Source organism: Pseudochaenichthys georgianus, chromosome 1 (assembly GCF_902827115.2).
Source record: "Pseudochaenichthys georgianus chromosome 1, fPseGeo1.2, whole genome shotgun sequence".
NCBI lineage: Eukaryota > Metazoa > Chordata > Actinopteri > Perciformes > Channichthyidae > Pseudochaenichthys > Pseudochaenichthys georgianus.
In genome coordinates, this window is record NC_047503.1 from 39,640,405 (window position 1) to 39,665,224 (window position 24,820).

Genomic DNA, 24,820 nt, shown 5'->3' on the forward strand with positions numbered 1-24,820 from the left:
GCAACGCGCTTTTTGCCGGTCCGGGACACGCCATGAAACGGCCACTGGAGGAAAGCTCTTCCGATAACCTACCCGTGAACACCACAGCACCACCTGCAAAAAAGTCTGGCATGGAGTTCATGGAGAGCTGTTTAAAAAATTGCACTTTTAATGGCAGCATGAACATCCACCTTCATTCTGAAGCCAAAATGTTAAATATGTAAACAAATAAATAAATAGCCTAATTCAAGAATTGTTGTAAATAAATTGTTTTCAATAAATTGGTTAATAATATATTATTTACTATAAGTATATCAATAACTGTAAGCGGGGAAGCAGGAGTGTTCGATTGATCGGCTAGTGTTACCAAGGGAACTATACTTTATAGGAACTACTTTCTGACGGAGTTTAACTCAAGCAGAAAGTGTAGGTTTGGGAGCAAATGAGCCCACATTATGAAATTATTTTACGATATTGTTGATTACAATGATAGTTTGTGTTATAGAATCGCAATCATACACTTGAGGCCGTTCTTGAACGTCATTATTGGTACGACAGTACTGCGGCAGGACCGAGGCGCTTGCGCCGAGGTCCGTACGCCTGTACTGGCCTGTACGCCTGTACTGGCCTCTCGTGTATGATTGCTTAAATAGATACAAGCATAAATAAGTGGAATAAAAACATCAATAAATACAGGAATACATATGTTGCAGTTTTTTCCGGGAGCTTTAGTGTGTGTGCTGTGGCTCAGCTGGAAAGCAGTTGACTCATGACCACAGGGTCCCTGGTTCAACGACTGAACAATACGTATTTGTTGTTGTTTATAAAAGCTACAGCTAAATGAGATAATGTAGTTAATACATGTATTCTTTGATATGGTTTAGCCTTTCTCAGGCTACAACATGGTTAAGTTTACGAATATTATTAAGGAATACAAATCCCTCTTTGCAATGTGTACCAGCCTCCTTAGGATTTTCAATCACAATCATTAAACTTGAATAAATATAATATTGTTAACATGAACATATGATTTTCTGTTCGTTGTTTAGAGTTATTCTAAGGCTTTACTCATTGGGGACTCTGTATGACAGAGCACACTGTTGAGATGTCCAATCTGCCTGTTTTACACACTTTGACCAACAGGGGGTTTGTGTTCAAATGAAGCCCATGATGAAGCCTCATGAGATGAACCCTTTTGCGAACCAATTGGCTGGAAAGCTTCAAAGCTTCATAAGGCTTCATCTCGCCATCACTAGTACAGAGGCTTTGGGTAATTAACTTTTGGAAGAAAATAAGTTAAATGAATCGTAAGTTTAGTGAGTAATTTATCAATATAACGTTCTATTAATGTTAGTTATTGAGGATTGATGAAAGGTTACTTACATTTTTTTTCTTAATGTTCTGAACATTTTGGGGCCCCTGTCAGTCACGGGCCCTTAGAATCGTCCTAACTTTTCACCCCCTTACGGCGCCCCTGGGTGAGGACGGAGACCTTGAATTCGATCCTCAGTTCCACGGGTAGCCAGTGTAGTGCTTTAAGGATGGGGGTGATGTGATCATATTTGCGCACAGAACTGTAATATGTCTGAGTAGGCTACTTCTTCCACCACTGCTCAATCAGGCAGTTGTCTCGTGTGATGAGTCTCGTGACCTGTTACCTGCCCTGCAGCTGCATCTAATTAGCAAACAGGGAACAGTTTACAGTTAGCTAACAGTTGTACAACAGCACCGCGTCTCAGCATGCATCTCGTCCTTGTTGTTCAATTACAATTCTTAGAAATGCTTAGAAACTTCTTTATCTACAATCTTAATTTCATTCTCCCAACCGGCTTTGTAAATACATCTGGTTAACTGACGTGCACAAGCCTGTTTAACGAAATGTGGGTGATTCTATAAATCAAAATAGAAACTGCCCATACTGTATGTCTTTCAAGTTGCTCGTAAAGCACATTAGCGTGCGTACAATGATGCCTTTTTGACAAGAGTCGAAAGATGTGTGGGCCGGTCCTCAAAATGTAGGCCCCTCCCTGCTCCTGACCTGATAAATATCGCGGGAGGACACATTTTAACTTATTCTGCAAAGTTAAGAGATCGATTTCCCAACAGAGATAAGTGAGGACATCAAGTTGTATCCAGCGTTTGGCGTTGCTTCTCAGCTAAAAATGGAGTCGAAAAGAGTCAATTCACTTCAGCAGGTAGGTTGTGTTTACTGCAGCTTCTCCACATGTGTTTTATGACTAGAGTTTGATTCTTCCATCAGGTTATTCATAGATATTCAGATTTTATTTATTCAAAAATGTTTATACAAGCTTGAATACATTTGTTTGATCCTTTTTGTCTTCTTATTTTACGAGAATGCACATCAGCACCGAGTCAAAAAAGAGTTGCAAATACTTACAATAACAAATGTAATTTGAGATGTAAATATAGACATAACAACTATATGTAGCTCCCATCACTTTGTATGGTTTTTATTTCCCATTTACAAGTCAGCAATCAACCTTTAAATACTTGATCCTCTTTGTTGAGCTCTTCTTTGGTTCAAACAGACTGTAATAACAAATAAGTCCAATGGCTTAAATAGTTATTAGGTAATAGTTATATATGTGAAGGGAGGCTGTGGCTCAGTGTGCTGGACTTCGAATCAGTGGATAGCAAGTTCGAGTCCCACTGCAGTCAGCATGTCGTTGTGTCCCTGGGCAAGACACTTCACCCCAATTGCTCCTGTGGGGATTGTCCACAGTACTGAATGTATGTAAGTCGCTTTGGATACAAGCGTCTAACAAATGACATGTAATGTAATGTGAACAAAGGGGGTAATGGTAACACAATTTGTCAATTATGTTTACATGATAGTACTAGAGGGGAGGTAAAGAAGAACAACTTTATTCATCACAACCTAGGGGTGTCAAACTCAATTTCATCTCGGGCCACATTAGCATCATGGTTGCACTCAAAGGGCCAGTTTTATATATAAGACTATATAAAAATACATATATAAATATTTAATATATATAAAATAATGTATTATATTACATTATTGCCCCTGCATTGGATGATTATCGGATAAGGTAATAACTTCATAATTAACTACGTCTGAAAGCAGAAGTCTAGGGCCAATAATTGCAAGTCTCTTCAGTGAGAATGTCACAAAATGATTTTTTAAAAGAAAAGCCAAATTCTGGGGGAAAAGCCAAAATAAAAAAAAGGTGACCTTTATAAAAAGATGCATTGTGGGACATGTAGTTTATGGGCAACATGCTTCTGTAAATCGGCATTTAACCGTATAATAAACATATTATATTCTTTGCAAGCTCTTGTGGGCCACATAAAATGAAGTCACGGGCCAGATTTCGCCCCCGGGCCTTGAGTTTGACACCCCTGCTTTATAGCTATGGTCATAACATGCAAGACAATTATCTCACAATATTGCACTCATCTAATTGTTATTTACATGCAGATGTGCAAAAAGCACACACAGCATATATGACAACTGTTCAGTTACATCTTTTTACAAATGGTCTCCCCTTCCATCCCTTTTCCAGGTGGACCTAAACGAAATCAGTGAGGATGTTATGTAAGTGAAATAAAGTTTATTTATTGGATACATTTTACAGGAATGTTCAAAATGTTTTCAATGCTTTGCACCAAATGAAAATAATAATAAGGCATACATAATTGGCAACCAGAGAGAATCCTTTAGAAATATCCTTCATTATTGCTAATTGGATATCATTATGAAATCTACTTATTGTAATGCACTCCATGCACACTAGAGGTCAGTAACTCCTAATTCATCAATACAACTATTCATACAATTTTTGTTGTACTATTCACATACATATTTGCAGCCATTTGTTACTCAACTAACTAACCTGCCATATATTTTACATCTCATCACACAGGACTTGTATAGGGAGTAAAGTCACTTTTTTCCACTGAGCCACATTTTGGCATTGATTCACCTGTGATCCCGAATACTTAATGCATGATTTGATGTCAGAGGTGTGTAAATCTGTTGGGAATTAAAAAGATTTTGCAAATCTTTTATTCAGAGACCCTGGAATGGATTTAGAAGCTGCACTGAAGGAATCCTCCGCTGCACTGGACCTTTTTCTAAACAACAGGTTTTCTGATGCTTTGGCTCTGTTAAAACCCAGGTAAGTTGCCGACTCTTTAAAAACATTTATCTCCAGCTGACTCTTCTGTATGTACTTTAAACATTATGGCATTTGGTTACTTTTTATAATATTAGTTTTTTTACTCTTGGAATTTGCATTTTGTCTTGAAAAAATCATTGCATTCATTCCCCTTCAGGAGGAATCAGAGCATGTACCACGCCATGGGCTACACCAGCATCTTGGTGATGCAGGCAGGCATGACCTTCGACCCAAAGGACATGGATAATGCCATGGCATCTCTGAGGGAATCCTTGGAGACATGCCAAAAGTATGACAGATTCATAGAAGTTTGGATTACATATTATAAAACATGTCACAAATGTCACAGCTTATATATACAATGCAGAGGGTGCAGAGATTCAATGTGCATTTCAAACTACCGTTAATACTGCATGCAACAGTCCATACATTGTAAGGGCAGCTGCATCATAACTAGGGATGGGTATCGTTTTAAATGGATCGATTCCGGTTCTGCTTATCGATTCCGGTTCTTATCGATTCCCCGTTTCGATTCCAAAATTGTAAAAGAAAGAGGTCAAACGTTTAGATAACAAAAATATCTTTATTCTTTTAAGCTTTAACTGACATTTTTACAAATAAAAAATATACATGCACACAATAGCTGTGCTTTATTTTAACTGAGCTATGCCTGTGGCAAGCTATTAACACTGTGCCTTGTCTTTTTCTTTTTTAGTGTAGTGGAGCTTCACTTTAGAGCGTTTACCGCGACCCATCTTTGGTGTTATGAAGTGACTGAGCTCGTGAACTGTCTACGGGAGGGCGGGGGGAGCCTCGCTGCGGGGCAACTGTGGACCTCTGTCGCCTGTCAGTGCAATTTACATGATTAGATGCCGGTTAAAAAAATTAAGGGCGGTGCCGGCCATCAACGCACTGAGCCGGCCGTCAACGGCCCGCTGGCGACCGGCCGTTCTGTGATTCTCCAGAACACACAGATGGCCAGTCCGCTATGTATTCCACCGGGTCACCGCAGCGCAGACTGACCCGGTGGAATACAGGGTCTACCGCGTTTAGGAACCGTTAAGCAGAACCGAAATTGTGTATTTTGTATGGGTACCAGGTACCCGGTATTTTCTTATCGGTTCTCATCTGGAACCGAGTTTCGGTTCCCAATCCTAATAATAATTACTATAACTATATAAGAGTTTAAATAACTGGTAAGAGATTTGGATCCATTGCATGAGTGCACTGGGTAATTGAAGCATACTCATCCTTTTCGGGGGGGGGGTACATTCAGACAGTTAGCGTGAGAACAAATAATGTGTGTTGGGATAAACACAACTGTGAAACTAAAAAAACAGCATAGTATGACTCATTTTTTAAATGATCACCCTATACTGTGTGTTCCTCAACATAGATTTCGGAAGAAAACTGGAATAGTGGAGGCTTTAACCAGCCTCTTGTACAGACAACCAGCTGACAACCTGACAGAAGGCAAGTGAACATACTTTGGATTTATGACCTAGAGAGAAGACGAGCCGTGTTAAAGTGTCAAGCTGTTTTATTAGAAATAACAAACTGTATATTGATGTTACGCCCTGGTACTGATTACAGTTCCCAGTGCCATCTCTCTGAAGCTTTGAAAAGTTTAGTTTTTTTACCCAGCATGTGACATTTGATTCTTGTTAACAGAGGAGATGCATGCAGAGCTGTGCTATGCCGAAGTTCTGCTGCAGAAAGCTGCCCTCACATTCCTGGATGAGAGTATAATCGGATTCATCAAAGGAGGGATGAGAATCCGAAACAGTTATCACATATACAAGTAAGAAGCTTGAAACGGGGATTTTGCTTGGGACATGATGCCATAACGAGACGCTGATAAAAGTGGTTAAAAAAACTGACTTGGGTCTATTTTCTTAATGATATGTTCTCTCCCCTACCAGGGATTGCCAAGCCATGGCCAGTGCCACAAAAGGCATGGAAAAACAGAGTAGCACCCACATTCATTTCAGAGGCGGTGTGAACATGGGCATAGGATCCTTTAATCTGGTGAGAGATGCAGGAAGTCATCCAGTATGCACATCATTATAGCTGTGTTTTTGCACTTCTTTAAGATATATTTTATTTACACATATGTTGCATTAGATTAGACTTCATGAAAGCTACTGAAATGGCTGGTAGAACAAAGTATTTCCTTTTTTAAATTGTCATAACTACCTAAGCTAACCTACTTCTTCTTGTCAGATGCTGTCTCTGCTCCCATCCAAAGTCCTCAGACTGATGGAGTTTTTGGGTTTCTCTGGAGACAGGGTAGGTCTCATCAGTCACTTCTATTTTCAGTAAAAAAAATGATATATAAACTATGATAACCTTTTTTCTAATCTCACAGGAATTGGGTTTGTCAGAGTTGAGAGAGGGAGCGGCCGGCGACAGTCTGCGCTCCATCCTCAGCACCCTGACTCTGCTGATGTTTCATCTCTATATCACAGTGATTCTGGGTACATTTCTTCCAGACATCTAACTCCCTTTTCATTTATTCGTAGATAAGCATTTTCTCATTATAACCTCCATGCTAGTGGAAAGTTGTTGCATGGGCCAAGGACAAACACATTGAAATCTAGGGATGTTCATAATCACAGGGCAGTTGCACGCATTCTTTTTTCACTTATGGAAAAGACATTGGAGGGGGTCTGTCTCCTTCTAATGGTCACATTTCTTAATCTGGTCATTGTATTCCCTCAGGCACTGGTGAAGGAAACCTTACCGAGGCTGAATCTCTTCTGGAGCCCTACATTGACAGGTTTCCTAATGTGAGCAGGATTGGAAAAAAAACATTGTTTTGCTGATTCTAACTCATAGCGATGAGTCAAATGGCATCATTTTTAATTAATTTGCTTCTTGTCCACAGGGAGCCCTCATTCTCTTCTACACTGGGAGAATTGCTTTGCTGAAAGGAAACTTCACATTTGTGAGTGCTGGTAGTAACCAACAGGATGTGTGTACATGCAGCTCAGGCAGTTGTTGTTGAGAAACAACTGAAATCCATGAATCTGTTTCTCTGCAGGCCCAGGAGAAGTACCTGGCGTGTATCGGAGCACAGCAGGAGTGGCGGCAGATTCACCACCTTTGCTACTGGGAGCTGATGTGGGCCTACACCTTTGAACTAAAATGGTTGGAGGCGTATCGTTACGCTGACCTGCTCTGCAAAGAGAGCAAGTGGTCCCAGGTAGAAAATAAAACATGTTCTTTTTGCCTTGTCAATCTGATTGTATAGATATTGACATTGGTTTTACCTGATTGCTCTTCTCTTGCAGGCGGTCTATACCTTCCAGAAAGCGGCCATCTTGAGCATGATGCCAGAGGAGGAAGTGACTGAACTGGGAGAACATGTGGAGGACTTATTCAGGTTTGTGAGTGATAACCATAATAAGGCTTGGTTTTAAGTTCTGTAATCATCATAAAGTAACAGTGAGACATGTGGTTTGATTGTAGGCAGGTGGATGGTCTCAGACTGAGGATTGCTGGCAAGTCGATTCCAACAGAGAAGTTTGCTGCAAACAAGGCGCAGCGGTACTTTTCTTCTGACCCACAGAAACTAGTCGTGCCTGCTTTGGTGAGGATGCTCAGGCATTCCTACTTTTAATGACGTAGCATTGAAAACTAACCTTTTTGTTGATGATAACCATTGTTTTCCCTCAGGAAATGATGTACGTATGGAATGGATTCACAGTAGTTGGCAAAAGACCTGATCTGACTAAAAGCATCTTGACCATCTTGGAGAAAGCAGAGGAGAAGCTCAGAGATGATCCTAGTGAGGAACAGAAGAACTTTAAAGCACATTGACCAACATAATCAGTTGTTTTAGCATCAATGTGAAACTAACAGCTTGTTTATTGTATTCTTAGACCCATCAGTGTATCACCTGGATGACCAGTGTGTTGTGCAGCTGCTGAAGGGTCTCTGTCTCAGAGAGCTCGAGCATCTGGTCCAGGCCGAGCTCTGCTTCAATCATGTCATTTCAAGGTGAGGCCATCGTGGTGCCATTGAAAAACAGTTTCTCATGAAACCCAGGGGTTGAAAATAATCTCAACGTGTCAAATAATCATATACATTTCTATACACTTTGTTAATGTTTTGCATCTATTGCTTCATCTCTCTACAAATGTTACACTTTTTCTGTCAATTTCCCTTTTTATCAATTTTTTTATCTTTGTATGTTTCATCCTTCTCAACAGCCGTTCCTCTGGTTAGAGTTTGCATCTGAACAGACTCTATAAAGTTGATTTTATACATTTTACAAATGCATTCGGTAGATGTATACAAGTCACATTGTGTAAACCAACTGCTACACATGATGTGAATAGCATTAGCTGTGTTGTTGCTATACCTCATCTCTATGAACATGATGCAAAACACATGTAGTTCCTAACTTTGGGTGTCATTGAGACTTGCAGTAACTGCCCAACTGAAATGTAAATATAAGCACTCACTACTAAATTGACCCACTGAAGTATCTTTTGAATTAACTTTTTTTTTTTGCAGTAAAAACAACATCAATCATTACAACTACCTGGTACCATTTACCATGTATGAGCTGGGCCTGTTGCACAAGCAGAAAGGTGACACCAACACAGCCATCAATTTGATGGAAGACATCAAGTAAGTGTTTTAAGCGCATCCACATTTGTATTTATCACATTTGCTTTATTATCTTTAAGTCAAGGTGGTGCTTCCCAAGATGCTTGGATGAAATCTGTCTGAAGTTGCATACTGCTATAACACAAAGAGCTGATCTTGTTTGCAGAATGAACTACAAAGACTACCACATGGAGTCCAGGCTACACTTCCGCATCCATGCAGCGCTCAACATCATGGGATCTTTTGCAGCCAAACTTCCCCCTTCACGTACTCCGGCTTACGAGACCACATGACGGGAAGCTTGACAATGGCGAAAGAAAAAACAAAAATAAAACAAAGTCTCTGTTTGAACTCTGTGACTCTACTGGGAAAATGATCCAGGTGGGCTTCTTGCTGTTGCCCCCATGATGAGGGCATGCATCCAAACTCGCAGTTGCAACCCTGGGTAGTATGGTAATATTTTTGTAATTATTTGTAGTGCTTCTAGAGCAGGAACAGTTAAGCGGACTCAGTATCGACTTGTATAAATGACTTGAAGATGATTATTATTTCTATTGAATGACGCTATACCATGTCAGGGTGAAGAATGCTATTGAATGACACATTTAGATGTATTGGGCATAAAGAAAACTGCTGTGTTTTAAATGGATTTTAAAAATGTTGCTCTTAGAAAACTCCGGTATTTAATGTCCAGCTTGAGACTTGTCTGTTTTTTATTTTTCATGTGTCAATATTTTAAGGATGTTTGTTATTAAATGCTATACGCTCGGGTACAGTGCAGCCATGTTCTACAGAAAACACTTTCTCTTGTAAATAACTTAAAGCTTATGAATCAAATGGTGTCCTGTAATGGAGACAAAAAAGAAGGCGAATGCCAGGTGTTGATTTCCTCACTGAACTCCAAATACAAAATGAAGCCTTTACCAGAAAGGAGCAATATATTAATAACGTCTGAAAATATAAATTTTTGGTTTTATAGTAAAAATGGTGGACTGTAGAATATACCTGTATATGATGAAACAATAAATCGATTACATGTGTTTCTATTTCTGTATCTTCTTGTTAACTTGGGTGATCATCATGAATGTACATCAAAGTCAGGTTGGAACAGTTTTGAAATGTATTTTTTTTCCCCAAAACTTTGTCCATATATATTTTGTACCATATCTAAATTACACATATCTGGTAAAAGAACCGTACATTTTTATATCGTATTTTCAGTCTGTATTGGAATGTTCTTCCTCTACTGAAACATAGTACATACACTGTAGTAAAAAAGTATTATATTAACCTGTTAAGATTGTTTTACCTTCCCTTTTCTAAATAGTATTTTAACAAATATTTCTTGAGGGTTTTTACAATTAAATCAATGCAATTTCATTTGTAATCAAATTTCAAAGTTCAATTGATACAATTCATAAAAATCATAATGCAAACGTTCTTTGTAAAATGCATAATACTGATCATATTGATTCCAGAGTTGATGATTGTTGAAATTGAACATACATTAAACCAATCAGTATCATATAATTTTAGTCAATTCAATATACTACATTTTTTACAAAACATCCAGTGTTTCGGTAGTGACCACAGTATTTTCTTCTCAAGGTTGTATCATATTCCCTCAACCGTATTGCTTAATCTTAACTCATAACATGCCTTATGTTGAAGTGTGAATGTTTGAAGCTTCTGACCCAGAATCAGCACTTTTGTAACAGGCTGACATAGAGGGGGATGAGGCTGGAATGCATGATCTGTTTTTTATATATCTGAAACCTAAAATATATGCCTACAAATAGTATAATAAGAGACCTTTAAAGTAACACACTGATTTTCATATTTTAAAACACATTTATTTAAAAACTATGGGATTTACCTGCTTACCATTCCATTTAGTCACCACTGAAACGATTATGTCAATTACCGAAACTTAACCATATGTTTCAGTAGTGACTGTTTCGGTAGTGACTGATTCGGTAGTGACTGATTCGGTAGTGACGATTCTAGCGCAAATGCGGCGCGCCACAGTTTCACAGAGGCTCCACTAGTAAACCCCCCCCCTCCCGCCGACGCTTGCGACACAGAGGGCCTCATCATATAACTTTGCGTGGGGCCACAAGTTGGCCAGGGGCGGCCCTGGCCCTGGCTCCACTAGCACCCTCCCCCCCCAGTACGCCACAGTTTCGCCGCTGCGAGACGCTACTAGCATACATGTTATTTACAGAAATTGAAATTTAGATGTCAGGGTTGGGGACAGCTACTTCCCAATAGAAAGTACCCTATAATTATGTTTTTGTATATTAAGCTTATCACTATCTAATGTAATGCCTTATGTTTAAATAGACCATGACATATTCTTAGTAAATATCTATGTCTGAATACTTAATTGTTTTGTTAAATAGTTTTTCTTGTTGTGGGACCACACTTTGTACTAATTCGGTAGAATGCCCCATATACTACAGTATTAAGGACGTTTTTCCAGGTTCACTGATACGTGTTTCCCTCTGGTCTAAGGAGGAAGAGCATAGCACTAACTCATACAGTGTAGAATTTGCTTTGGATAAATGGATGAGGCAAGGATTAAGCTTTTCGTCGTCTGCAAATGAAAGTGTTTGTTAGAAATAAAGGGAAAAAAATGCATATTAGTGAGAGCTGGTGGAAGAATCCTCAAATCTTCGAAGTACCAGTATAATACTGTAAAGCGACCTGTGACTGATATATAATTATTATTTTCAGAGGTGCGAAGTAACTAAGTATATTTACAGAAGTACTTAGAAAGTAGAATTGTGAGACAGGCTACTTGTACTTGAGTATTTTCATTTTATGTTACTTTATACTTCTACCCCACTATATTTAAAAAGGAAATAAGGTCATTTTACTCCACTACATTTATTTAACAGCTTTAGCTACTTTTAACAAAATGCATCCCAACAAATTTAACTAGTGGACTAACTCATTATTCTTCTGAACAATGATTAATTTGACTTTATATACTTAGTTTAAATACATGTATATGATAATACTTTTGGACTTTTACCTATAATGAAGTATTTTGACAATATTGTATTGGTACTTTTACTCAACTAAAGCATCTGAATTCTCCACCACTGATTATATTATACATCACATTAATAGATTGTAGGCCTTTAGATAAAGATAGTTTAGTCCATTCACAGTGGTTGTCTATTCAGGGGTCAGGCCCCCTGGAAACATTTACTTCATACATATAAGGGGAAACAAGGCCACAAATGATTACATCCCACAAATCTTTCACTTGCATTGCTTTGACTGCTGCTGTCAGTGCTGGTGACCACGTGGTTTAATGAGATGATCAGCTGACTCTGCCGGAGGAGGAAGAGGGATGAAAATGGAAGGAAACAGAGACGAAGCTGAAAAATGTATTAATATAGCGACCAAATCCCTTAGCGTCGGAGATAAAGAGAAAGCGTTAAAGTTTCTCAACAAAGCAGAGAAGCTTTATCCAACTACCAGAGCAAAAGGTAGGAGTGGATGATCGTCCGGGGCTAAGCTAATGACCTAGCTAGCAAAGCTGACGTGTGTTAACATCAGTAACGGTTTAGGCTTATAACAGGCCACCTACTTACTATTGTATACCCAATACCTGTAAGATAAATGAACGGTAAACTAGAATAAACTATGCCTTTTAAGACGGTGAAATGGAGAAAACACGTCGAGTTAGCGTTAGCTTAGTTGTGGGCCTAGCGATGTGAAGGCTAACCTAGCTAGCGCTGTTAATTGTGGTTATATATGGTGAATACGCCTGTATTTATTGGAGCTCAAAGACAATCACTGTTAAATAACCACTAAGGCTAATGGTTATACAATCCCAGATCGAGCCATCCTTGACTCAGTGGTTGAAGCTAGCTGTCATTCATTGCAGTGTCTTGAATACTAGCTGACCTTTAAAGCATTTGATAGCTGTCATTTCATTTCATTTTTCACCGGTTTTGCATTATGCTGTGGTGTAAAGGTTGTAGGCTCGTAAAGATGTGGGTGCAGGATAGACAAGTGGAGCCTGGAGAGAGATGGAATCACGGCTAGGACTAGATGCTAGTCAGCCGACTGCCAATCCTTTAATTGAACGATTGACCCGAAATGTAGGCTAATCCCGGACACACCACAGTCAGCGACAAAACTCGTAAACAAGGGTTAAGTACAGTACGGGTGGCACTGACAAAGGTGTAACAAACCTTAACAACTTACAGTTCTTTACTATGTTGTGTTTTGAATGACTGTTCAATAGGGTAGATAATCATGAACATGGTTGATATGGAGCTCTTGTGTTGTAAATGTATAACGCGTCAGTTAAATGTCCAACAGTCAGCTTTGTCTGCAATAGTATGAATCTGCACCAATGACAGCTCCGAAGCTAAGCTAATAGATAACTAGCTGTCCAAGGCTGGACCTTGAAAAAAAAACGCAAGAGCACATATATGGCCACGGATGAGCAAATCCTCAAGGACTTTTACTTTCCGTACTTTACGTAAAGTGAAGTGCATCACAAGCATGTTTGATAACACAAGATGTCCAAAATAAAATAGCCTGACATTAACATAAGTTGTAAACAAAAAGGGCCAAAGAGGATGGGGTTTACTGTGGCTGAAGCTTAATGAAATGTGCATATATAGGAGAATATCTACAGTTAGGTGTGTATTGAATAGATCATTAAAGTAAGGGACTGTGTGGGTACCCTAGTAATTACTCTTTCTTTGTTTTTGTGCTGCAAACAGACACACCGACATGTTATGGCAAAATAACGTTGTTGGTTTAAGTAACCATCAAGCTATTTTATAATAAAGGATAACTGCTTGGCACCTCTGGCACTAAATGTCTGTGAGTCTCGAGAGGGTGTACATGTGCATCCATCTGTTATTGAGTGACATGGGGGTCACCTCTTTGTGTTGCAATCCATGGCAACCCATGTAAAGAGTTGATTGATAAAAGGCAGGTTAACACAGCACCTGTCGTCCCACATTCCTCATGGCAGTTTAGATCAGGGCAGCCGTACACAGACGCGAAGCATTTTCATATTTGTCATACTGTCTGTGGGTTATCTGGCATCAGTAAGCTGGTTATCGGCTCGGTTTACCCAACAGTTTTCAGTTTTTGCATCACCTACAAAAAAAACAATTCGGCATGAGAAAACCTATAGCATTCATATCACAAAAATACAATGACATTCTTGTCAATCTCAAGTAGTCCATAGTGCTATGGGAAGGATGGATTAGTTGTGAAAAAGGCAGCAGCTGTGAGCTTTTGTTACACGTGACTGGGTGCATAATGATGAATAATGCATTGCCAAACAATAAGCAACATTATAACAGTTAAAAGCATTTGGGAGACACATCATTAGGATGTTGATGTGCTGTCTTTGAGTTTGTATCTCTCCATCACCATTACCATATCTCTTACATGGATAATCAAGGCCTCTGTGACATTGTGAATGAAATACAGCATATATTTCAAATTGGCATTCTTCATGAATTGAAAGTCTTCTCCATACCTTGCATTAAGTGGTACTTTGGACATATTTGATATTAAAGCAGTCATCATCTCAATGAGTCTCCCTAGGGCGGTTCATTTAGTTTTTATGTCGAGGAAGTGTCAAAGGGATCCCATCGAGGCCTGCAGTGTAGTTAATCTGTAAAATGTCATTGTATTGATCGTGAAGTGATGTTCAATTGGCGTCCTGCTGTTTGAAAATTATCAACTGGATTTCAATAAGTTTGGAGAAAGCTGTGTCTGCAAACGGTAGGCACTGTACGCTTGGTCACTGTTGTTGCATTTAAAGGTTAAACCTGTGATTGTTGTACGACAATGCTTCTGCTTTCCGGTTTATTTATTTTGATAACATTGTATTGTGCGAGGAGGATGCCACTTTTAGCCATTGGAAGATGTAATTTGATAAGCTGCTGGACAGAAGCTCTGTAGCACGCGCCGTCTGTCGGTCAGTTCACAAAAATTCCCCCTTGGTGGCAGACATTTGTCACGGATGTCATGTCTTTGTGACGTGTGTGAATTAATTAATACCATTGCAAATGTGCGCTTTTTAAACCTTTTTTTTTTTTGATCATCCTTACTTCACTTCATTGACTTCAGTGGTCATTTTCTCTGTTTATAAGTGAACTGTATGATTGAATGAAATACATGTTCTCATGTGTATAGCACAGGAAGTAATGGCAGCTTTGGAATGCTAAATCTGGCCCACTGATAATCATCATGCCCTTTGTTCTACACCCCAATAGTCACATGGAATCGGTCCTCAACATTGAGCTTTAGTAAGACTCTTAGTTTAAATGTAGTCACAGATTCTCCCTTTGTGCACTCATAAGCTTCTTTGTTGAGTGATTGAATCCAGTATTTGTTCATTTATTCTGATTTAAATTGAGAGCTATCTGATCTGGCCTTTTTACTAAATGACAACAGTACAACATTGAATGTCATCTTACTAAGTTAGGGCTAATTGAAAATACTTAAAGTGTTAGTAACTGTAGTGTTTCTGCACAATGCTGCATGCAAAAAATATGTTATAAAAAACAGTTTTGTATCAAAAATGTTCTCAAAAGCTTTGACCCTTGTAAGATACACTGTTATTTATTTAATCTTAAGCCTCTTCCTCTCTTTTTCAGCTTTGTTGGACGCATTAACTAAGAATGGGAGCTCAGCAGGTAACGGTGCATTTCGCAGGAGGACAGCAGACGGCTCAGAAAGCACCGGAGCTCAGCCGGAGAGGGACGGCCAAGAGTCCGGAGGGGGAGACCTTAAAGCCTTCACCAAAGAGCAGGTGGAAGGTGTGCAAAGGTGAGGATTTTAAGATTGACTTCCCTTTCATGCCAGTGTTTCCCATACATTGATTTAATTGTGGCGGGCCGCGGTGCCCCCACAAATCAAATTCTGTGGGAAACACTGCATGCTATGCTACTTTTCCCACCGATATACTGTTATCTATCCTCTTCCTATTTTGGTGCTTTCCTACCATTCGCCCTGTGTCGGCAGTACTGTTTCATGCTGAGTTAGACCCGTCATCCGTGGCTGCAGGAGGATACTGTAGTGTTGTGCACACACAGCTAATTGTCATGGGAACCCATCAGCTTGGCGTCTCGCCAATGAGAGGATAAAATGAGAGACATTTAGCACTGTGAACTAGATTACAGGTAACCACTACATGCTCACATTTCAGACCATGAGATAGGGCGAGACAGAGACAGGTGCACATTGTATCCACAGCCTTTGATTAGATCTTAGAAAGCTGCAGTGTAATGCACCTTTTAAACTTATGCAATCACTGTATTCTCTAGTGTTTTTATACTAAATCCTTTGGGAACTCTTCAGTAGTTTAAAAATAGCATCATGTCTTCTAAGAAAGACAGGTTGTGTTCAAAAACATCTCCCTTGTGACCTCATTAGTGGTCGCACTCCACGATTCAGTGATAGTCGAATAGATGATAATAACAGTGCCGACTTGTATTATTTGATGAGTGTCCAAATGAAGGATCGCGCAAATGATACAACCAAATGAATCAAATGAACTATTTGATTTTTTGTTCTGTTTTAACACAAGTCTGATAACAGCTGAATGATTGTGTTTATTTCTACTATAGGCAGTTGGTCAATTGTGTGATTGATTTCATGCATGATTGACGTTCATGGAAAGATAATTGAACACAAAGATAACCTCTCGAGAATGGGGAAAAAACGATCCACTGGATTCAGCTTCTTCACTCTCTGTCAATCTCTTTCAGAATAAAGCGGTGTAAGGACTACTATGAAGTGCTGGGTGTCAATAAAGAAGTCAATGAGGATGAGCTAAAGAAGGCCTACAGGAAACTAGCGCTCAAGTTCCATCCAGACAAAAACCATGCACCTGGAGCGACAGAGGCCTTTAAAAGTAAATCATTATCTTTTCCTGATCTATTCTAATCTTTGTGAAATCTAGCTTGTGTGGGATATAAAAATATTATCTAAGCCTTTGATTACAACACCTACAAACGTGTCCATAACTTTCCCTCCTTCATTCTGGAATGTGTCCTATTCTAGAGATTGGTAATTCATACGCAGTGCTCAGTAACCCAGACAAACGACGGCAGTACGACCTGACGGGAGGAGAGGAGCCCAGCAGCCCGGGTAACTCTCATGGAGGAGGCGGAGGGGGGGGCTTCGACTTCCACCGGGGCTTTGAGGCCGACATCACTCCTGAGGACCTCTTCAACATGTTCTTTGGAGGTGGCTTCCCCTCCTGTAAGTCAGCACTTAACGCATCGAATCAAGTTGTGATTAATCCAAATATATCGATTTTTTTATTCATAAAGTGTTCTGACATCACATGCTCTTATTGTAGTAGGTCAAAAGACTTATTTTTAAAAGTGAAATTGCTATCTCAAATACCCCTTTCACACCGAGGCTTTTCCCTTTTTCTGGTTCGGAGCTGGTTCTTCGGTTCAGCTCCCGCTCTGTGCACACCGCCCAGAGCCCGACTGGTGCTGCGTCATTGCGTCATCGTGTGCGTCATGACGTAACCGTTTGCGTGCCTGCTTCATAAAGCCAAACCGCGCAGAAACCCCTCACATCGACAACAACAACAATGGCCGATTGTATTGAAGCGCTACTCGTTTTGCTCTGTCGAAATGGGACGACTTTACCACCAACTTTACAGTCGTTGCATGCTACATTCAAAAGTTCTTACACAGTTACACAGTGGGCAAAAAAAAAAAAGATGGGTACTAGTCGAGGGCCGGACTGGTTCAATGTTGATTGCAAAACGTATTGAAATGAACTTATTGCACATATTAAACCTGGAACTAACGAAGCTTAAATGATTGCCTATAAAAACAACATTCCACAGGGTTAGGCTTTTTGTTGTTGTTCGAGGTTGATCTCGCCCCTGCCCCCGCCTCCGACGTAAGCGTGACGTATGCGGTGCTTGCTTTCTAGAACGACAACTTTTTGGTGCTTGAAACGAACCGGATTCCGGAGCTTAGAGGCGGCTCCGCTGCAGTGTGAACAGGAACAACCGGTGCTTTTCAAGCTCCAGCTCCGAACCGGCCTTGGAACCGCGTTGGTGTGAAAGGGGTAACAGACTATGTTGACATACTTTTTATGTGTTGCATTTAAGATCCCAATTTACATAATGGATGTATCTTTTTCGAGCTTTAAGTAAGCAAATATAACCATGTAATCTTAGCATATGTACTGGTGCAACATGGACCATGTTGTTTTAAATACTGATCTCTGGAAGTAGCTTTAATTTGGGATGTATTTCATATTCCTTGTATCTGACCCAGAGTTCCCGTTAGAATACTTTTTTGCCGGTCAACATGTCCGTTAAAGTTGAAATCTTCCGGACAAAATGAGAAAAGTGCCGGTCAAAGGTCTTCTTTGTTATTTATTGAGCTTTAAAACAAATTGATATGATTCGATATTAAACAAACTAATTATAGTGGATTAACTACACTATTCAAAAGTTTACAGTAACTTACAATAACACGGGAATAATAAACGGAGCGCTCTCTCTCTCCTGACAGCCCGTCAGTATCATGCAGCTTGCGGATCCAGTAATGAGTGACCCGACAGTGAAACTAAACATATCTATAACTAGTTACGGTAGTTTGAGAGGTTATTAAAATAGCTACATGTGATATTCTAACCCGAAGTGTGTGTTTTGCTCCGATCACCGCTCACCGCTGATCATGCTGAGCTGCGTGTCGACTCGTCAGCAGCAGCTGATCTCTCTCTCCCGTCAGATTAGACTTCACTCGCGTTTATGTCCATATCGATCAGATCTAGCTAGTTCTAGCTAATGATAGGACTACCTGCTTATTAAAAGACACCTAAACAATAAGCTTTTTTATGCAACCGGGTGAGGCCACAAAGTATAGCGCAGCATTATGCATTTGTTTACATGCCCACCGGAACCCCGAGGCATTACCAACAGATCAACGCACAATCAACCCATACAGGACATCTCTTTCTCCACATTAAGTGTTAGACATTAGAATTGACTATTCTTGTCTGTCACATACTATTCTTGTCTGTCACATAAGTGTATTGTGCTAAGGGGAAATTATTTTGACCAGACATTTTGACCGGAGAGATTTAGATTTGCCGGTCTTCAGCATATTTTACCGGTCATAGTCCGGTAATTACCGGCTAACGGGAACTCTGATCTGACCTCTGTCATGATATTTTTGTCCACAGCAAGTGCACACACCTTCACCAACAGCAGAACGAGCTACAGCAATCAGACGGATTCCCGACAAGAGAGAACAGAAGAACGGGCAGATGTACGTTCATGGGATCAGATCTTATCTCTAATAAATATATCAACATTTTATGTCGAGGAATGTGCATTGTAAATGAATGTGCACCTATAAAATCTACATGCTATATTATAGGTTTTTGAAAATGAAGTGCTTATTGAACTGTGTTTTCCTCCAGGGTGGTTTCTCTATGTTCATCCAGCTGATGCCCATCGTGGTCCTGATTTTAGTGTCAATACTGAGCCAGATGATGGTGTCCCCTCCACCCTTCAGCCTCTACTCTAGACCGTACGTACTCACACATGCATACACACACACTCACACATGCATACACACTCACACATGCATACACACTCACACTTGTGTTTTTCATCGCTGAGGCAAATGTGCTTGTTGCTTGCACATAACTAATAACATCAATCCGGAGAACTAATCACGACATGTAATGCCATGATTACCTGTTAATGAGGCTGTTTGAAAACAAGAAGTCTTCACCCTTGGACACTTTTTCAACCATGTGCTATGAGCACTTGTCCTGGTTTCTCACTGAAACGTGATACTGAATCACCATCTGTATTCACAATGTGTGGGGAACTACCACAGTTGACAGCATTTCCCCACCAACTTGTTCTTCCTCTATCTGCTGCAGGTCCACGGGTCAGACAATCAAACGGCAGACAGAGAACCTGCATGTGGATTACTACGTCGCTAGAGATTTCAAGTCGGAGTTTAGGGGCTCAGCGCTGCACCAGATTGAGAAAAATGTGGAGGAGGATTATGTATCTAACGTCAGAAATAACTGTTGGAAGGAGAGACAGACAAGTGAGTAACCATGGTTATAGCACACCCTCAGAACAAGCTCACTGGGTTTAATAATGTTGTATTCCTCACGGACATTGTTTTCTGCTTCTCATTAGAAACAGACCTGCTGTATGCTGCGAAGGTGTACAGGGACGACCGGATGCGCAAGAAGGCGGAACTTATGACCATGGATAACTGCAGGGAGCTGGACAGACTAAATAACTTATTCAGAGGAGGATGAGTTTGTGACTTTTAGATGATGTAAATGTATATGAATAGATGTTTATGTTCATGTTTTTCTAAGGAAGAGTCTTTACACTAGGAGCAAAAACGTACTGAAATAATTTAGCTCTAATGTTGAAGTTTTAAAATGTCCCTCTCCTCATATCCCTACACCAACTTCCTCATTCCAGCCTGACCCCAGGAAACGCCTTTTAAACGCATCTTATTGAACCAATCCACACTTCTACTGCAGTAGAACGCCCCAGACCTTTGTTGTTGTTTTTTTACTCTGTTTTTCTTGCATTTCCCTGGAAACAAGGTGGACAAGGACACTTGATTGTAACGGCATGTGCTTTGAGTAGTGAGAACCCAAACAAACCACTGTCATAAAATCAACTAACGGCTTTCGACATCATCTGCTTGACGTAAATATAAGATGAGAGACTTTATGGCTTCATGTAGGGGTGCGGTCCACCAGGCATTTTGTGAAGAACACAGGAACAAAAGAAGAAATTAAAAAAACACAACGCTTCCTACTCACCTCCGAGTGCGGATGAAGATCAATGGATCATGAAGAGATACCTGTGATTTTGCTACTATAGAATATTTTATGTCTTCATCCTCAAAATGTGTAGTTGGTTGGGACTAATCACAGGACATCGAAACTGTTATTCATAAATGGTTGTACATTTTCATTTTTGAATGTTTGAAGTTTATGCAGTTATTTAAGAAACTATGGAAGAAACAAAGATGTTCTTCATTGCTCGCCTAATCATTTAAATAAAGTAAAATTATTACCATAGACTTGGTGTTTTCTTGTCTCTGATTCAGATGTCAAAGGTTCAACTCTCTTGATTTTATTTGCCCATGCCTTGTCATTTCTGAGATTTCACAGTAACTGTAGTATCGCGCATATTGTTTGAATCGTACATAATTAAAATAAACATTGACATAAGATGGGTTATAGCTTACTAGAACAGAAATACAAAAATGTATAGAATGCAATTCTATAGAGTAATCAAGGCTTTGATACATAAATCCCTTTTCCATGGTGGTTTGTTTTATTCGGGTTGGTGTAAAAAGAAAGACCGAAAGATGTATCTGCAGGCATAAATGCTGCATGATTGATAAGGCATTAGTTTAGGATCACTTCCATATTCTGTTGTTGTATAAACTGAGTAATTTAAGTACAGAGTTTAGTACACGATGAAATTATTATAACTAGGAAGGGATTAAGAAAAGTTGTTTGTGAATTAAAAAGTAGACCAAGTTTTTGTGTCAGCGGATAGGCCTATATCACACACTCAAAGTACATTTTACATTGATTCTGTGTCATGTTTGCTAACTTTAACAGAAGGACAATTAGCAGCTATTTTATATTTTGTATAATTTATTTATTTTAAAGAGTACATTCAATCGTTTTTAGATAAAAATACAAAATGTAAAAAATACATATCAACCCATGTGTTTTGTTGGTGAACTATGTTAACGTACAAATATTAAATATTACAAAATGGTATTATTACTTTACTGACGTTGCAACACTTAGTCATAATCATGATTGGCTTATCGGGGGTCATGTGACAGCGTCAAACCCGGAAGCGATATGCTACAGCAGGTAAACTGCTACCTGATAGTTGTCTAAGCTAGGCAGTGGAATGAAAACCACCAGAATTGAAACTTAAAATGCCATCAACACTGCTTTTTGAGGAATAAATCAGCTTACATTAAACCAATGTGCCGGGGAAACGCTTGTTTTTGACGTCTAGTGGACAATGCGTTACCACATGTTTGTTTTTCTGTTGGGTTTATTGTATTGTGGAAGTCTACCATGGGTGTCTGCCTGCCAACAAGAGCCAGAGACCCCAGACTGGAGGATGACTCTGAAAACTATCCGCAACGGAATACACAAGATTGACACGTACCTGAACGCAGCACTGGACTTGTTTGGTGGCGATGACGGTCTGTGTCATTATAAGTGTAATGATGGTAAGCCACCTTCTTTTAAATCTTTCTTCCTCCTTGTGAAACAATTCATTTGTCAAACATAACATTATCAGTGGCTGTAGTTCATTTAAGAAGGCCAGGACTCTTGTATCAAACTTCCTGGCTCTCTGGCACATCTAAAAGGGATGGTATTCATACCTGTGCTTTTCTCTGCTATATAAAGTGAATAAACCAACATTAGACAACAATAAAAAGGGAGGCAAACTTAATCAATGTTGAGTTTATGCAACACTTCAGAGCTACACGATATACAGTATCACTCCTTTATCTGCACAGTAGGCCATTACATCATGTTGTACTGATGTGGTTATCTGTGTCAGTAAGATAACTGACTGACAGAACACGAAACATTGTCACCTTTGCTCCTTACAGGTTACAAGCCTGCACCTCGTCCTGGTTACAAGAAACCACCTCCCAACGGATGTGGCTCCCCGCTGTTTGGATTTCAGGTAGTCTCACATTATCACACTGAGTTTCCCAGATTTGTAAAGGGAGGTCCTTTCACTTCTTGGAAAAGCAAAGCTGGTTATATAATGTGATTCCTAATGACATGTAAAAATGACATGTAATGTAAACTAAATTACATTTATTTTGTGACTATAACACCAAATGCCGTGAGACTGGGTTGCTTTCACACAATCAATCAATGAACAGAATTGAGTCTCTTTGTAAATGTGTTATGTTTTATTTCCAGGAAACCTCCTTGGACAAGTGTATCTTGGCTTTTGTCATTGCTGAAACTACATGTTATGTCATATCCCTGAACCATTATCACACTTTTTGAATTTGCAGAAAATCACGTCTCCTACAGAGACAGTATAATTTCCTCCTAAAATACATATTGAAGAGTTACAAACATGTTTTTTTCAGTTTGACATAGGCATTCCATCTATGACCAAATGCTGTAACAAACATGACCGCTGCTACGACACCTGCGGCCTGGAGAAGCACGACTGCGACGAGCAGTTCCAAGACTGTCTGGAGAACATCTGCAGGAATGTGCAAAGGACTCTGGGATTGGCTCAGAGTGTCCAAGGTTAGAGGCTGAGCCCATCGGGGCTTGTCATTATACTTACTTATGCTTCCCACATTCTCCTCCTGTGACCTGGAAAGCTGCTTATGTTTCAGAGTCATTGTATTGTGAACGTTTGCTCAAGTGTTATGGCTTACTGGGAAACTCTAAAAGACCAGTGCCATCATTCCGTTTTTTTCAATTAAGTAGAACCTGTCATTTTTAAAATGTCTGATTTGAAAGAGGTTTATATGTTGTACTTTGTTCACTGTAACCTCACTTGAGATGGCTGTATTGAGTCAGGAGGAGTCACTGTTAGTTAGCAGGCCAGTTTTTAAACAACATTTGAGGAAAGAAGCTATGCTCACAGGTTAACTTTAGTTTAATTTTACATTCATTTCTGCTTCAGTTCAAGGATAGAAACAAAGGGATGTGACAGTGCTTGTGCAAATGTATAAGCAACTGTAAAACACATAATGACCAGCAGGGGGCGAAATAGAGCTACTTTTTAAACATTTAATTTGTATACTGTGACGACGCTACTGTGATTGTGGATTTTGTTGTGAGTCATTTTAATCGCGTACTTAAAACTAAAATTACGAATAACTGCAGTTTTAATCTACTACAACATCTGTATTAGCCCAATAATTCCTTAGTAAGAGCACACTAAAATGTGTTTTACTCCCTTACAGCAACATGGTATCAGGTACTTGTTTTCACCCTTTTGTGTACAGTAGCTCATGTTCTGGTTTGTCTGCCCCGATCTCAGCCTGTGAGTCGGCGGTGACTCTGCTGTTTGACGCTGTTATGCACCTGGGATGTAAGCCATACCTGGACAGCCAGAGGGACTCCTGTGTGTGTCAGTACGAAGTGAAGAAGGAGCTGTGACACTGGATCAACACTGTGGAAAGCACAACACTGACAGAAGGAAACCAGCAATAAACTTGTATCTAAGATTTTCTCAGGGAGAGAGTTTCTATTGCCTGCACGGACTTGTGTCCATTACCTCCTTTTATAGATGTTTTGAATTGTAGACTATTCGACAAAGTGAAGTGGACAATTAATGTCTTTCCTATTAAGTTAATTATTTATGTTTTGCTAATATTGTATAATGTGTTTCTTGTGATAGACTGGAAACACTCTGTTTTGTGGGTTTATTAATCAAAATAACTCTTGAAGAAGTTTTGTGTTAAAACCAAATTATGTTTTCTCGCACTGATTATGGGTAAAAGAAAGACTGTGTCAAGGCAACTTTTAAACTCTCCACAACAACTACAACTGTCTCAGACCTTTGTTTTCATTTGCCCCTTAATGCAATGCAAACACAACATTCATTTTGATCCCAACTACACACCTGTAAATGGACAAATCTGGTCCCGTTTCAGAAGCACTTTATGACATTGACACTCAAAAGGTGATAACAAACCAGCGTTGTTTTTGCTTCTTTTTTTTAAACTAATGTGCCGGGAAATGTTTTACTCTGTAAGTGGAGGATGCAAAATCACCGCTACACCTACACCATTGGGTGTCTCCAATGTGTGTCTACCAATAAACAAGAACAAGAAGTTCCAGACTGGATCGGTAAGGGGAATACACAATGATATGCCCCTGTATGTAGCACTTGACTTGTATGGTGATGGATCGATGATGGATTGTGTCATTATATGTGTTAAGTCAGCTTCTTTTAAATCTTAATCTCAAAGTAAATAACTGTTTGTACATTATTCGGGGACTGTGTTTTAAGA

General features: G+C 39.6%; 3 protein-coding genes across 3 annotated transcripts; all 3 read left to right on the forward strand.

The window, feature by feature from the left end:
• Window positions 1–2,075: 2,075 nt before the first annotated feature.
• LOC117454360 (tetratricopeptide repeat protein 39B-like) lies at window positions 2,076–9,766 on the forward strand. The gene is made up of 18 exons (XM_034093578.1): window positions 2,076–2,174; window positions 3,525–3,556; window positions 4,035–4,139; window positions 4,297–4,428; window positions 5,536–5,612; window positions 5,811–5,940; window positions 6,062–6,167; window positions 6,363–6,428; window positions 6,508–6,616; window positions 6,861–6,928; window positions 7,027–7,086; window positions 7,183–7,344; window positions 7,433–7,524; window positions 7,611–7,731; window positions 7,818–7,929; window positions 8,024–8,141; window positions 8,661–8,777; window positions 8,923–9,766. Exons 1-18 carry the CDS (start codon window positions 2,142–2,144, stop codon window positions 9,047–9,049), a joined length of 1,767 nt encoding a protein of 588 aa, XP_033949469.1. The 5' UTR covers window positions 2,076–2,141; the 3' UTR covers window positions 9,050–9,766.
• Window positions 9,767–12,030: 2,264 nt separating this feature from the next.
• Window positions 12,031–20,858, forward strand: dnajb14 (DnaJ heat shock protein family (Hsp40) member B14). Its single transcript, XM_034086998.1, has 8 exons — window positions 12,031–12,256; window positions 15,407–15,578; window positions 16,520–16,665; window positions 16,815–17,015; window positions 18,972–19,057; window positions 19,212–19,321; window positions 19,683–19,855; window positions 19,951–20,858. The coding sequence occupies exons 1-8, from the start codon at window positions 12,118–12,120 to the stop codon at window positions 20,073–20,075; spliced, it is 1,152 nt and encodes a 383-aa protein (XP_033942889.1). The 5' UTR covers window positions 12,031–12,117; the 3' UTR covers window positions 20,076–20,858.
• Window positions 20,859–21,649: 791 nt separating this feature from the next.
• pla2g12a (phospholipase A2, group XIIA) lies at window positions 21,650–24,646 on the forward strand. Its single transcript, XM_034087010.1, has 4 exons — window positions 21,650–22,045; window positions 22,436–22,512; window positions 22,934–23,099; window positions 23,845–24,646. Exons 1-4 carry the CDS (start codon window positions 21,832–21,834, stop codon window positions 23,961–23,963), a joined length of 576 nt encoding a protein of 191 aa, XP_033942901.1. The 5' UTR covers window positions 21,650–21,831; the 3' UTR covers window positions 23,964–24,646.
• The last annotated feature ends 174 nt before the right edge of the window (window positions 24,647–24,820 follow it).

What these genes read in the sequence shown, in the direction of transcription:
- LOC117454360 (XM_034093578.1), top strand. Translation starts at nt 2,142, where the DNA reads ATGGAGTCGAAAAGAGTCAATTCACTTCAGCAG. An exon ending in GCATAGGATCCTTTAATCTG is followed by an intron (nt 6,168 to 6,362) that starts GTGAGAGATGCA and finishes TCTTCTTGTCAG; the next exon opens with ATGCTGTCTCTGCTCCCATC. An exon ending in AACTAGTCGTGCCTGCTTTG is followed by an intron (nt 7,732 to 7,817) that starts GTGAGGATGCTC and finishes GTTTTCCCTCAG; the next exon opens with GAAATGATGTACGTATGGAA.
- dnajb14 (XM_034086998.1), top strand. Translation starts at nt 12,118, where the DNA reads ATGAAAATGGAAGGAAACAGAGACGAAGCTGAAAAATGTATTAATATA. An exon ending in CAGGTGGAAGGTGTGCAAAG is followed by an intron (nt 15,579 to 16,519) that starts GTGAGGATTTTA and finishes AATCTCTTTCAG; the next exon opens with AATAAAGCGGTGTAAGGACT. An exon ending in GAACAGAAGAACGGGCAGAT is followed by an intron (nt 19,058 to 19,211) that starts GTACGTTCATGG and finishes GTTTTCCTCCAG; the next exon opens with GGTGGTTTCTCTATGTTCAT.
- pla2g12a (XM_034087010.1), top strand. Translation starts at nt 21,832, where the DNA reads ATGCGTTACCACATGTTTGTTTTTCTGTTGGGTTTATTGTATTGTGGA. An exon ending in CCCCGCTGTTTGGATTTCAG is followed by an intron (nt 22,513 to 22,933) that starts GTAGTCTCACAT and finishes TGTTTTTTTCAG; the next exon opens with TTTGACATAGGCATTCCATC. An exon ending in ATTGGCTCAGAGTGTCCAAG is followed by an intron (nt 23,100 to 23,844) that starts GTTAGAGGCTGA and finishes CCCCGATCTCAG; the next exon opens with CCTGTGAGTCGGCGGTGACT.